Source organism: Lucilia cuprina, chromosome 6 (assembly GCF_022045245.1).
Source record: "Lucilia cuprina isolate Lc7/37 chromosome 6, ASM2204524v1, whole genome shotgun sequence".
Taxonomy (NCBI): Eukaryota; Metazoa; Arthropoda; class Insecta; order Diptera; family Calliphoridae; genus Lucilia; species Lucilia cuprina.
The window spans coordinates 11,038,747-11,054,691 of NC_060954.1; the positions used below are offsets into that span (position 1 = coordinate 11,038,747).

Consider the following 15,945-nt stretch of genomic DNA (forward strand, 5'->3'; position numbering starts at 1 on the left):
AGACTAGACTATAGACTAGACTATAGACTAGACTATAGACTAGACTATAGACTAGACTATAGACTAGACTATAGACTAGACTATAGACTAGACTATATACAAGACTATTGACTATAGACTTGTCTTTTTTAACGATATATTAATAAACAAAACTAACTGTCAAAAAATAGATATGAATTTATTAAAAAAAAACATAATCATAAGGTCAGTTTACAGATATTTGAAAACAAAACATCTTTAGCAACTGACAACAAACAAAATGCATGTGAAATTGTCAATGTTAAATTAACAACAAAACACAAGAAATAATAAGAAACAAGACTGAGATGTCTTTGAAACTATTTTGGGGGTTCTTTTACTTAAATAAATCTTCTTTATTTGAGAACGGAAGTTATGATATTTTTTAGCAAATATTTGATAATTAGTTTATTTTTAATTATTTCCTTATTTTGGATTTCTTGCAGTTTTATTACTTCAATATCTATCAACAATACCAGCTGTTAACATTAATCAAATTGGCTCCCCCAACAAATATTAATTATACCGAAATGACGGTCATGAATGATCATGACAGAAGTCATGATCTTAATTTAAAACCATTGCCGGCTGTTCACGACAAAACCTCAAATGATATGAGAACTATTGCTGACTTCTTTGCCCATAAAAATGTATTCATTACTGGAGGTACTGGCTTCTTGGGCACGGTTTTAATCGAAGCTTTATTAGATGCTACACCCGATATTGGTACCATATATGTTTTGGTTAGAGGCAAAAAGAATGTTAATCCAAATGATCGTATTAAAAGACTATTACAGAAACCGGTAAGTGAAATCTCTTATAATTTTGGATAATTTTAAATAAAATTAAAGAAAAACCATTTGTTTTACACTAATTGCTCACGCAACATTTTGTTTTTGTTTGAAGGCAGTTAAAACGTAAATAAAAGAAAAATTGTGTAATTTAAAACTTGACAAAATCAAAAGTGTTGACATTAGTATAATTTTGCCTCAACAAATTGTTTTGGTCCATCCATCTACAGTTGACATGCAATCTCAAATTAAACACGATATAAACAAATAAATTTATGAATGGCGTCTTAAAAGGGAAATGAAAAAACAGGCCTAAAAATGTTTAGTAAATGGGCTCTTATATTATTATTGTTGTTGTTTAATTTTACAACAAAAATAAATTCACATGAAATAATATTTAAGTATTGCCACATTTCTATAAAAAAAAAAAAAACGAAAAAATAGTAAAACTAAAATTTAATTGTTAATGAACTGGAAAATATATTTTGTTTTCCATACAAAAAAAAATTAAAACCACTCATTTGCAATTAAGACAACAGCAATTGGAAAAATTAGGTTAGAAATCTATGACGAAAACAATCAAAATATTTTGGAGTTTGAACTTTGCAAACAAAAAAAAATATACATTTTTTGGTAAAATAATATTAGTATTTTGAAAGATTTACTGAGAATGAGTCATCCAGAGAACACTGTGTTGCTATAGGCAATAGAGTAGACTACGGCACAGACTAAAGAAAAGAAAACTATACAAACTATGGAGAGACACTATGGCCTATATAACGACTATATAGTCTATAGTCTAGTCTATAATCTAGTCTAGTTTAATATATAGTCTAGCCTATAGTCTAGTCTATAGTCTAGCCTATAGTCTAGTCTAAAGTCTAGTCTATAGTCTAGTCTACAGTCTAGTCTACAGTCTAGTCTATAGTCTAGTCCATAGTCTAGTATATAGTCTAGTATATAGTCTAGTATATAGTATATTCTATAGTCTTTTCTATATTCTAGTCTATATTCTAGTCAATAGTCTAGTCTATAGTCTAGTCTATAGCCTAGTCTATAGTCTAGTCTATAGTCTAGTCTATAGTCTAGTCTATAGTCTAGTCTATAGTCTAGTCTATAGTCTAGTCTATAGTCTAGTCTATAGTCTAGTCTATAGTCTAATCTATAGTCTAGTCTATAGTCTAGTCTATAGTCTAGTTTACAGTGTAGTCTATAGTCTAAGCTATAGTCTAGTATATAGTCTGGTTTATAGTCTAGTCTTGTCTTTTGCCTAGTCTATCGTCTAGTCTATAACCTAGTCTATAGTCAAGTTTATAATCTAGTCTATAGTCTAGTTTATAATCTAGTCCATAGTCTAGTCTATAGTATAATCTAAATTCTAGACTATAATCTAGTACATTGTTTAGTCTTTGGTCAAATATATAAACTAGTCTATAGTCTAGCCTATTGTTTAGTCTATACTCTAGTCTATAGTATATTCTATAGTTTGATTTAAATTTATAGTCTGACTAATCTATAGTTCAGACAATTGACTGGATTATAGTTTAGACTATATAATAACCTTTGGTTCAAATTAGAGACTAAGCTATAGTTATTCACTGTTTATTTTACATCAGTAGACTTGTAACATAAAATTTAAGACCTGCATTCAATCAGACGACAGGTGTTAATAATAAAACCCAACAAAGAAATCTTAAATACTACTCTGAACACAAATTAATAAACAATTAAACGCCTTTGTCTATTTAACACCTTATTTGTTTATTTTTATAAATAAACTAATAAAGATAATATTTTCATTTCTTTACCATTTACAGATTTTCAAAAAATACGATGAAAAATCATTGGCAAAAGTCAAACCTGTTGTAGGAGAATTGAGTGAAGTCAATTTCTGTTTTAGCGATGAAGTTCTGCAAGAACTTATCGATCGTGTTAATGTCATCTATCACAGTGCAGCCACCATTAAATTTAGTTCTCCTTTACGTACAGCCATAAAAACAAATTTAACTGGTACAATGCGTACCATAGAGCTGGCTAAGAGAGTGAAAAATTTGTCGGCCTATATTTATTGTTCTACAGCTTTCTGTAATAGTAATAATCGTGGATTGATAGTGGAAGAGGTATACAAATCGAAATTTGATCCTTATGAAATGATGCAAATGGCCGAAGATGATAGTAAATGGGAGAATTTTACACAGGAAAAGTGCAAAGAATATATATGTGATCATCCAAATACGTATACGTTTACGAAAAATCTTTCGGAGAATTTATTAATGGCAGAGATGAAGGGTATGCCAGCGGCTATTGTGAGGCCCTCCATAGGTGAGTGTAGATAAATTATATGGAAAATATATGTTTTTATTTAATAATTTTTATTTCTAGTTTACGGCACCTGGGAAAAACCCACTGAAGGTTGGGTGGGTAGTGCCAATTCGGGTCATTTGGGCTTTTTAGCCGGTTTCATTAAGGGCATTTTCCGCACCATGTGTGGCAAAGCATCTGCTGTCATTGACATCATACCCTGTGATTATGTTATTAATTCATCATTAATCATGGGCTGGTATGTGGGCACTAGACATATTGAACAGCCGGAGGTTATACATTGTACCTCGGGTGAGGTTAACCCATTGACTTTGGCTGAGTTCTGTAAAATTATTAATGCCAGCGTTGAGAGACATCCACCGAATAATTTTGTTTGGAAACCAAAGGCCATATTACGTAATGGTTGGCGTTATAATTTATTCTTTTACTTATTCCACATATTGCCAGCGATGGTTTTTATTATACCAGAGAAATTATTTGGATTGGGCATGCCACAGCACACGTAAGTCCTCAGAGGAGATAATATTCTTGAAACTACTTAAATTGATAGAAAATTTATTGAAATCGGTATAGAAATTATAGAGCTGTTTTAGTTTTTGTCTTTTGTTTTACTTCTTTATATTTAAACGAAAAACTTAAGACACAAACTTTTATTTGTTAATCACATTTCAAATAGAGAGAGAGACTTAAGACGCAAACTTTGTAAGACATAAGTATTAGACGAGAAAGATTTAAGACACAAACTTAGTTTGGCTTTTTTAAAGGCGCCATATTTGTTTCAAAATTCAACAAAAAAGATTTAAGACGTAGAAACATGGACTTTAGACTAGACATTATACTAACATTAGATTAGTCTTTCGACCAGATTTTATAATAGACTTTAGACTAAACTTTGGATTAGGCTTTCGTCAAGACTTTAGAATTGGCTTCAGACTAGACTTTATACCAGACTTTAGACTAGACCTTAGACTAGAATTCAGACTAGACTTTAAACAAGATTTTAGACTAGTCATTAGACTAGAATTAAGACTAGATTTTAGATTATAATAGACTTTAGACTAGACATAAGAATAGACTTTAGACTAGGATTTAGACTAGATTTTAAACTAAAATTTATAATAGACTTCAGCCTAGACTATAGACTAGACTTTAATATGGACTGTAGACCAGAATACAGACTAGATTCAAGAATAGACTTCACACTAGACTTTAGAATAGACCTTAGACTAAACTTTAAACTAGACTTTAGACTAGACTTTAGGCTAGACTTTAGACTAGATTTTGGACTAGACTTTAGATATAACTTTAGATTAGACTTTAGACTAGACGTTAAACTAGACTATAGACCAGACTTTAGACTAGACGTTAGACTAGACTATAGACCCGACTTTAGACTAGACATTAAACTAGACTTTAGACTAGATATAAGACTAGACTTTAGACTAGACTTTAGACAAGACTCTAGACTAGACTTTAAACTACATTTTAGAATCAACTTAAGATTAGACCTTAGAAAGGACTTAAGACTAGAGTTTAGAATCACTAGACTAGATTTTCTGCTAGGCTTTAGACTAGATTTTGACTAGACTTTAGACTAGACCTTAGACCAAACATTAGACTAGACATTAAACTAGACTTTAGACTGGACTTTAGACTTAACTTTAGACTAAACTCTAGACTAGACTTTAGATAAGTATTTAGACTACACTATAGACTAGAATTCAGACTAGATATTAAAATAGATTTTACACTAGACTTTAGTATAGACTTTCGACTAGACTTTAGGCTATATTTCGACTAGACTTTTGACTAGACGTTAGACTAGACTTTAGACCAAACATTAGACTAGACTTTAGACTTGACTTTAAACTAGACTTTAAACTAGACTTTAGACTTGGCTTTAGACTAGACTTTAGACTAAACTCTAGAATAGACCTTAGATAAGTCTTTAAACTTGACTATTGACTAGAATTCAGACTAGATCTTAAAATAGATTTTACACTAGACTTTAGATTAGACTAGACTTTAGACTAGATCTTATATCCGACTATAAACAACACTTTAGATAAAACATTAGACTATAAACATGTCTTTAGACTAAACATTAGACTATAGACAAGTCTTTAGACTAAACTTTAGACTGGACTTTAGACTAGACCTTAGGATAGACTACACTTTAGACATACTAGACTTAAGACTGGACTAGACTCTATACTAGAATTTAGACTACACTCTAGACCAGACTGTAAACTAAACTCTAGACAAGACTATAGTCCAGACTTTAGACTACAATCTATGCTAGACCGTAGTCTAGACTCTTTAGGTTAGACTATAGACTAGTCTATGACAAGACTGTAGTTTATACTCTGGACTAGATATTGGAATATAATTTAGACTAGACTTTAAGGTCTTAAGGACAAGATATTAAACTAGACTTCTCGTTAGATTAGACTTAAGACTAGACTGGACTTTAGACTAGACTTTAGATTATACTATAGCCTACATTTTGAACTAGAATTAAACTATACTTTGGAACAGTCTTAAGACTAGACTCTAGTCGATTTTTAACTAATCATTGGAAACTACTATAGACCAAAATCATCATGTAACTTATTTTATCCTCTTTTCAGAGCCCTCGACTACATGCGTGTCTTCCATAAAGGTACCAAAGCTTTTGACTATTTCTTAGACAAAGATTTCCGTTATGATTTAAAGAATGCTTTGCGTATTATGAACGTGGTACATGAATCGGATCGTAAACGTTACAATTTCGATTCTAGTCAATGTGATTGGGTAGAGTTCTTAGATCGTGTACTAATAGGCATTAGACGTTTCTATTTTAAAGAGTCAGCAGTTACCACTTCATGGCATCGTAAATACTGGAAGGCGTAAGTATTTTTTTTTTTGATATTGTTTATATAACTTTAACTTAAAATTTCGTTCTTATTTCTTTTTAGATTCAATGTCCTCTATTATTTAGGTTTTGTTGTTATGTTTGCTATTATTTCCATTATTTGTGTGCCCTTATGTGGTTTCGCTATTGGATTTCCTTTGGCTTTAGCCATTTGGGGTTTCCTCGTTTGGCTGTAGAATCAATCAATTACACCAATAACAACATTCATACTTTCATTAATTACGCGTGTGTGTGTGTGTGCATCTGTACTGTCTATGTTATTATATATAGTTTATTTTATTTTTTTTATATAAAACATTTTTTTATTAAATCATTTCTACCTCTATTTTATTTTTTTATAATTTTTTTATATATATTTTATTATTAATTAATAACAAGAAAAGGTTTTTATTAAATTTAGGGAAACATTTAGTAGAAGATATGAAAAACATATTATTTAACATTGTCCCTCTCCCCCCCCCCCCAAAAAAAACAACAAATAAACAATTTGTCATTTACAATTTTTTTTATAATTATTGTATAGTTAATTTAGTTTAAGAACGATTATTATTTCTTTCTTTTTTATAAAATTATTTTTTTATTTTAAACAATTTTCTCTTTTCTTTGGTTGTTTTCTCTTATTTTTCAGAACTTTTTTCAGAAGTAAAACAAAACTTGTTATTATAACGAACTTATTTAGTTTATATTATTTTACGAAAAACAAAACGCTCTAAAAAACATTTATTTTATTTTAAGTCATATAAAATTTTTATAAATATTATATAAAAACAAATTTTATATAATTAATAAATAGAAATTAATTTTAATATAAAAATAAACATAAATTTTTTTTAATTCAAGGCAAATAACGACTATTGTCTATAGACCAGATTATAATCCAGACTATAGTCCAGTATATAGTTTGAACTATTGACCAGACTACAGGTCGGATTATACTGCAGACTATTTCAGACTATAATTAAGACAATTGTCCAGTCTTTAGTCAAGACATTTGTCCAGTCTATAGTCAAGGCTATAGCTTATTTATAGTCCATATTATAGTCCGTGTATACTTAGTTCAGAATGTAGTGTATCTATAGTCTGTCTGTAGTCTAGATTATAGTGTGTCAAAAAGACAATCTATAGTCTGGATACAGTCAAAACTATAGTCTGTTTGTAGTCCAGACTATAATCTGTTTGTAGTCCAGACTATAGTCTGTAGTCCAGACTATAATCTGTCTATAGTTCAGATAATAATCTGTCTATAGTTCAGATAATAATCTGTCTATAGTCCAGTCTACAGTCTGTTAATAGTCCGCATTATCAATAATCTAGACTAAAGTCTGTCTATAGTCCAAAATAAAGTCAGTCTATAGTCTAAATTATAATCTGTCTATGGTCCAGAATATAGTCTATCTATAGCAAGGAATATAGCCTGTCTATAGTCCAGACTATAGTCTGTCCATAGTACAGACTATAGTCTGTCCATAGTCCAGACTTTAGTCTGTCCATAGTCCAGACTATAGTCTGTCTATTGTCCAGACTATAGTCTGCCCATAGTCCAGACTATAGTCTGTCTATTGTCCAGACTATAGACTGTCTATTGTCCAGTCTGTAGTCCAGACTATAATCTGTCTATAGTTCAGATAATAATCTGTCTATAGTTCAGATAATAATCTGTCTATAGTCCAGTCTACAGTCTGTTAATAGTCCGCATTATCAATAGTCTAGACTAAAGTCTGTCTATAGTCCAAAATAAAGTCAGTCTATAGTCTAAATTATAATCTGTCTATGGTCCAGAATATAGTCTATCTATAGCAAGGAATATAGCCTGTCTATAGTCCAGACTATAGTCTGTCCATAGTACAGACTATAGTCTGTCCATAGTCCAGACTTTAGTCTGTCCATAGTCCAGACTATAGTCTGTCTATTGTCCAGACTATAGTCTGCCCATAGTCCAGACTATAGTCTGTCTATTGTCCAGACTATAGACTGTCTATTGTCCAGATTATAGTCTGTCTATTGTCTAGATTATAGTCTGTCTATAGTCCGGACTATGGACAGATGGTGCGGACTATTGTGTAGATTATAGTTTGTCTAGAGTCCAGAGTAAAGTCTGTTTATAGTCCAGACTATGGTCTGTATATAGTCCAGAATATAGTCTGTCTATAGTCCAGACTCTAGTCTGTTTATAGTGCAGAGTTTAGTCTGTTTATAGGCCATATTATCGTCTGTCTATAGTTCAGACTATAGTCTGTCTATAGTCCAGACTATAGTCTGTCTTTTGTCCAGACTATAGTTTGTCTACAGTCCAGACTATAGTCTGTCTATAGTCCAGAATATAGTCTGTCTATAGTCCAAAATATATTCTGACTATAAGCCATTCTATAGTCTGTCCATGGCCTAGACTATAGTCTGTCTATAGTCCAGACTATAGTCTGTCTATTGTCTAGAATATAGTCTGTCTATTGTCCAGACTATAGTCTGTCTATTGTCCAGACTATAGCCTGTCTATTGTCCACACTATAGTCTGTCTATTGTCCAGACTATAGCCTGTCTATTGTCCAGACTATAGTCTGTCTATTGTCCAGACTATAGTCTGTCTATTGTCCAGACTATAGTCTGTCTATTGTCCAGACTATAGCCTGTCTATTGTCCAGACTATAGTCTGTCTATTGTCCAGACTATAGTCTGTCTATTGTTCAGACTATAGTCTGTCTATTGTCTAGACTATAGTCTGTCTATTGGCCAGACTATAGTCTGTCTATTGGTCGGACTATAGTCAGTCTGTTGTTCAGACTATAGTCTGTGTATTGTCCAGACTATAGTCGGTCTATTGGCCGGACTATAGTATGTCGATTGACTAGAATATGGTCTGTCTACTGACTAGCTTCTATTCTACCTATAGTCCAGATTATAGTCTGTCTATAGATTATAGTCCGTCTGTGGTCCAAACTATTAGAAAATAAGTTATCAATGATCCGGCTATTTTCTTAACGAAACATTAAACGATTTTAAAATATAATCCGAAAATGATCTTTACTCCTAACTAACGATCAAATGAATTTAATTTGACAGCCTTAAAATAGGCAAAGTATTTGGCATGTTTTAACAAAAACTCTACAAAGTAATAACGCTTTAACCTGCGTTTGAAAAATAAATGTTAAATTAGAGAATCAACACAAAAAAAGCTCCCTCTCTCTCTCCTATTAAAAACGCAAAACTAATAAAATCAAAAAATTGTTTTTGTTAATATAAAGATACCATATCCGAGTAGTAAAAATTGTCGGATTTTTAAAGTTATGAATAGGATTAGTACTTCGTTGGACTAGAAAAACAGCTATAGATAGTAGACTTTAAACAGTTCAGTCAGTCAGACTATAGTCAGTCTTTTGTACGTATTACAATCAGTGGATAGAAGTGACTATAATCGGTCTATAGCCCAGACAATAGTCAGTCTTTAGTCCAGTACAGTCTACCTATAGTCGGTCTATAATCCGTATTATTGTCAATATATAGTGCAGAATATAGTCAGTTTGTTGTCAAGACTAAAGTAGGGCTGTTGTCCAGACTTAAGTCAGTCAATAGTCCAGTCTATAGGCATTCTATGGGAGAGACTATGTTTAGTATATAGCCTGGCAAAAAGCAGTCTATAGACAAAGTTAGCCTACATAGTCAACCTGTACACCAGACTACAGTTAATATATATATATTCCATATTATAGTCAAATTATATACCAGATTAAAATCAGTCTATATACCAGACTATAATCAGCCTATAGTCCAGACTATACTCAGCTTGTAATCCAGAATATAGTTAGCCTATATACCAGAATACAGTCAGTCTTTATACCACACTATAGTCATCCTATATAAAAGACTATAGTCAGCCTATATACCAGACTATAGTTAGCCTATATGCCAGACTATAAACAGCCTATATACCAGACTACAGTTAGCCTATATAACAGACTATAGTCAGCCTATATATCAGACTATAGTCAGCCAATATACCAGACTAAAGTCAGCCTTAACACCAGACAATAGTCAGCCAATATACCAGACTAAAGTCAGCCTAAATACCAGACAATAGTCATCCTATATACCAGACTATATAACAGAGTATAGTCAGCCAATATACCAGACTATAGTCAGCATATATACCAAACTATAGTCAGCCTATATACCAGACTATAAACAGCCTATATACCAGACTACAGTTAGCCTATATAACAGACTATAGTCAGCCAATATACAAAACTGTAGTCAGAAAATATACCAGACTAAAGTCAGCCTAAATACCGGACTAAAGTCAGCCTAAATACCAGACTAAAGTCAGCCTAAATACCAGACTATAGTCAGCCTGTATACCAGACTATAGTCAGCCTATATAAAAGACTATAGTCAGCCTATATACCAGAATATAGACAGCCTATTTACCAAACTATAGTCAGCCTATATAAAAAGACTATAGTCAGCCTATATACCAGACTATAGTTAGCCTATATGCCAGACTATAAACAGCCTATATACCAGACTACAGTTAGCCTATATAACAGACTATAGTCAGCCTATATATCAGACTATAGTCAGCCAATATACCAGACTAAAGTCAGCCTTAATATCAGACAATAGTCAGCCAATATACCAGACTAAAGTCAGCCTAAATACCAGACAATAGTCATCCTATATACCAGACTATATAACAGACTAAAGTCAGCCTAAATACCAGACTAAAGTCAGCCTAAATACCAGACTATAGTCAGCCTGTATACCAGACTATATTCAGCCTATATACCAGACTATAGTCAGCCTATATACCAGACTATAGTCAGCCTATATACCAGACTATAGTCAGCCTATATACCAGACTATAGTCAGCCTATATACTAGATTATATTTAGCCTATATACCAGACTATAGTTTGCATATATAGCAAACTGTAGTCTAGACTATAGTCAGTATATAGTCCAGATTATAGCCAGCCTATAGTTCCAGCTATAGCCTGTTCATAGTCGAGACTATTGCAGTCTATACTTCTTCCAAACTGTAGTAGTCTATAGTAAAAACTATAAGAGCCTAAATCTTTAATTTACAATTTTCCATGCCTGACTTAACAGGTCGGTCATTGGCTTCGCAATATATGTTGTAACTGTTCGTCACTTGGGTATAAACAATAAATTTATTTTGTTATTGTTTTCTTTTTTCAAGTTAGCAGTATAATGTTAAACTATAACAGTTTATAACATTTGTGTGGTTAAGTATGTATGTATTTTTACGTAGGTTTCCGGTTCAATAATATTGGCCTACATACGGGACAAATCATTAAAACAGATAATCAAGCAGACTAATGGAAAGATGAGGGGGGGGTTGTATACAAACAGGTTGCATGATAATTAAGAGGCAACACATATTCAAAAAGTTCAAGAGACTTTCTACTTGCATAGCGCTAGATCTATTTTTCTTTTTTTTTTTGTTGTTGTTTTGTGTGATCATATTTGTTATAAACACGTATGCATTTGTTATAATTTTTCACTAGAGTATTTTTTTGATTTGAAAAAAAAACAAAATTTAACGACTTTTTCTTTTCTTGTTTTTTTCGAGTTTGTAGAAATTTGTGATTGTGTTAATTTAGCTTTTTTTGGTATTAAGAGTAGAAAAAGAAAGTTCGTTCATCTTTTTTATTTGGGATTTATTGTAGCATCATTATGGTTTTTTTTATTAAATTAACATAATATTTGTATAGATTTTTTGTTGTAGAAATTTTCACCTTTACTTTCGGATTTCATTTATGATTTTATTTTTATTTTTGATTATTATCTAATAAAATGTTTGTTTTTGGTTTTTGTTTAAACAAAAAAAAACATAATTAAACGAAGGTTATATCAAATTGAACATTGACCATTAATGTAATACTTTATCCATTGAATGGAATGATGAAAAAGAAGAAGAAGTCATAACTAAAACAGTGGCGTGTTGAGATTAGTAATTACTATTGGAATGTTAAATTTTATGCAAAAGTTTTAAGACAAAATCAACGATATAGACTGACTATAGTCTTTACTATAGACCGAGAATAGTCTGGTCTATGACTGACTATAGGCTTAACTATAGAGTGACTAAAGGCTGGACTATCTGGGCTAGAGACTAACTGTAATCTTAACTATAGTCTGAACTATAGATTGACTATAACCTAGACTATAGACTGACTATTGTCTAGACTATAAACTGACTATAATCTGAGCTAAAGAATAACTATAGTCTTGACCATAGAGTAGTCTATACTATAGACTGAATATAGTCTAAACTATTGATTGACTATAGTCTTGACTACAGGCTTACTATAATCTAGACTATAGTCTGACTATTGTGCTATAGACTGAATATTGTCTGGCCTATAGACTGACTATAGTCTGTGCTATAGACTAGACTACAGAGTAGCTGACTACAGTCTGACTAGAGTATCGCCTATATACCTATATTGTCTGGACTATGGCCTATATATAGTCTTGACTACAGACTAACTATAATCTAGACTATACACTGATTATTGTTTGGGCTATAGACTATAGTGCTATATACAGATTATTGTCTGGCCTATAGACTGACTATAGTCTGCACTATAGACTGTACTATTGGCCGACCATATGTTGGACTATAGATTGACTATAGATGGACTAAAGAGTTACTATAGGATGGATTTACTAAAAGGACTGGTGTGAACTATAGATTTACTACAGTATGGACTACTGTACTACTATAGTACTATAGACTGACAATAGTATAGACTAACCATATGCTGTACTATATACTGGACTATAGACTGACTATAATTTGGATTACTGATTGAGTTTGTAGTATGAACTATAGATTGACTGTAGTAAGCACTATAGTACGCCAAGGGTCTGGACTACAGGCCGTCATATCTGGGACGTGTACAGACTATAGTCGGGGACATAGATTGATTATAGTCTGGATTATAGACTAACTATAACCTGTGCTATAGAATGACTATAGTCTGGGCTATAGACTGACTGTAGTCTATACTATAGTCTAAACTATTGGCTGACTATAGTCTTCACTACAGTATGGACTATATACCGAATAAAGTCTAGACTATATTCTGAGCATAGTCTGGACTATATACTGAATATAGTCTGGACTACATACTAAATATAGTCTGAGCTATATACTGAATATAGTCTGGGCTATAGATTAATTATAGTCTGGATTGTAGACTAACTATAACCTGTGCTATAGAATGACTATAGTCTGGGCTATAGACTGACTATAGTCTATACTATCCACCACCTGGATAACAATCTTGCCGCGATGTGGTGGCTTTAGTGTTGGCTGTGGTTCTTTTGCATTGCAAATACACTCGGCATAAGCCCTTTGTATTTGGAAGACACTGAACTCAAAAGCCTTCATGACCAAAGGTTATCCCTCCTATCCTCAATTCCCAATTTTCCTATAAACAATCCCGTCTCCTCCCCATCCCCATCCCCCACTTGTAAGGTTAAGGTGGTTGGTAGCAGTGCCGAGAATCTGAATGGCTAATCAGTGGTTAAAGAAGATTAGTCACTAACAGCTCCCCTCCGGTGCCACGACACGGGCCGGTTGTAAATCCTAGTCTAGTCCATGTACGCCGTCACTGCATGGATCGTCTCTTCCCTTACGTGCCTACTCGTGGGACCAACATATGGAAAATAACACAGAAAAAGAACAAAAACAAAAACAACGAAGAAAGGATGAGATTGGATCCTCATCCGAGGACGAACTTCTCGCCTCTAGTCAAGAGACGGTAGTGAGTCCTTCAGGTAGTGGGAATGAAAGACATAGCACTCTCCTACCCTCAAAAAGCCCGACAAATACTCCTCAATCCGACGCCAAGGCTGGCGACAATTCGAGGAAAAAAGGCCAAAAAGGAAAAGTCAGAAAGACATCCTCAAAGCTAGATATACCAAGGCTGTTTTCATTCTCGACAAGATTGCCAAGAATGCTGCTAATGGTACACCTCATGAACGCGATGAAGATGATCGCGTCAAATATCAAGCTGTGGTGGATGAGTACCAAAAGTTTTTGGAGACCGCACCCAGCACATCCAAAATGGCTGCTGAAACCGAAAGGTCCAAGCGAAACCGCTCACAGGTTGAGGATGGTAAATCGCCAAAAAGGAGGAAGGTAATAGAAGGCAAAACCACTCCGGGACCTGTAGCCATCACGACAACTGCCAGAAGACCATTTAACGAAGTGGTGAAGGACCACCTCCTAATGGCTCTGGTTACTGAAAAAGATGGGGCCATCAACCCTGTAGTAACAGAATGGGGTGCCATTGAGTCTAAATTAACTGAGCTCGTTATGGAACACTTGCTCACTAACAAAGACGACAAGGTACCCCGTTTTGACTCCAGTGAGATTCACCGGGATACAGGGTGATCAAATGCCTGGACGAATTCTCAAAGGGGTTCCTCAACAAATGCATCACTAAGATTAGAGATGCATGGGTAGGTTTAAGCCTTAAACTAATCCCTGCTGAGGAAATTCCAATGAGACCTCGTGCAAGAGTTTGGTTACCAAAGATGAGCGCCGAAGCACCCAAGATGTTGGAATGCCTCAAACGGCAGAATCCCAACATACACATGAATGACTGGGCTATCATCCGCACAGAACAAGGCGAAGGGCACACATGTCTAATTCTCGCCATCACAGAAGCTGGCTCCGTTGAGCTGGAGAAGGTGGGCTTTAGGCTGTTCTTTGGGGTGAGGGGCGCCAAAGTAAAGGTGTTCCGGCCGACAAAATCGGGGAGTGAAGAGACGGATGAGATGGAAGCTGCCAACTCTCTGCTCACTGGCATGAAACTCTCCGAGCCACCTATTAAACCTGACAATGGCACTAAAGATAGTGCAAATTAATCTGAAGCACTCAAAGTGTGCTTCAGACAATCTACGGGTTCTCCTAGCCGAGGAAAACCTGGACATTTGCCTGGTTCAAGAACCCTGGGTCACGGACTCAGAAGTTAAAGGGTTCCCAGCATCTACATACAACATACTATATGCAAGAAGTAATGGTAGGCCACGATCATGTCTAATTGCTAAAAAATCGATTAACATTTTTCTTTGTACACAGCTTAGCTCAGAAGACCTAACAGTCGCAAAGGTCGAGCTACCGCACAACAGAAGCTTCATGATTGCCTCAAGCTATATGGCACATGAGAAGACAGCACCACCAGACGAAGTGAGCGATCTCCTGGCCGTAATTGAGACATCTGACGACATAATCCTAGGCTGTGATGCCAATGCAAGGCATACAATCTGGGGTAGCAGCGAAACTAATGAAAGGGGTGAGTCAATCTTCAATTTCATTAATACTAACAACCTAAACATATGTAACTCTGGCAACAAACCTACTTTCATTTTTCCAAGTACGGATAATTATAATGGGTGGGAGGAAGTACTGGACATTACACTCATTAGCGACAGATCTAAAATATCAGTTGATAGGTGGAGGGTATCCAATGAAAAATCTTTTTCAGATCACAATTGGATCCTCTTCGATATTATATTACAAAACTCGACGGAAAAAATGGTCTATAGGAACCCAAGAAGAACCGATTGGTTCAAATATAAAGGGATCCTTAGACATAAGCTCAAGAAAACTCCAGTGGTTGATGATTCAATCACTGGGCTTGAAAAGATAGAAGAACACTTTAGCAAAGTCTTAGGTAAGGCTTTCGAAGTCTCCTGTCCAATCACAAAGGCAAAGAAAAGCTTCCCTCCATGGTGGAATTCGGAACTATCTAAGCTACGTAAGGAAACACGTAGGGCCTTTAACACATGCTACAACAATAAATCGTGGCAGCCATACCGCGACAAACTAAAAGTTTATAAGAAAGCTATAGCACTCGCAAAAAGAACCTCA

At 34.1% G+C, this 15,945-nt stretch overlaps 2 protein-coding genes across 2 annotated transcripts in view; one reads left to right on the forward strand and one right to left on the reverse strand.

Annotated features, from left to right (window-relative positions):
* The window catches only part of LOC111688926, a 97,917-nt gene that overhangs the window by 61,926 nt on the left and 20,046 nt on the right, over nt 1-15,945 (reverse strand). The window lies entirely within an intron of this gene.
* LOC111688927 (putative fatty acyl-CoA reductase CG8303) lies at nt 465-6,504 on the forward strand. The gene is made up of 5 exons (XM_023451427.2): nt 465-821; nt 2,627-3,131; nt 3,192-3,633; nt 5,762-6,019; nt 6,089-6,504. Exons 1-5 carry the CDS (start codon nt 549-551, stop codon nt 6,219-6,221), a joined length of 1,611 nt encoding a protein of 536 aa, XP_023307195.2. The 5' UTR covers nt 465-548; the 3' UTR covers nt 6,222-6,504.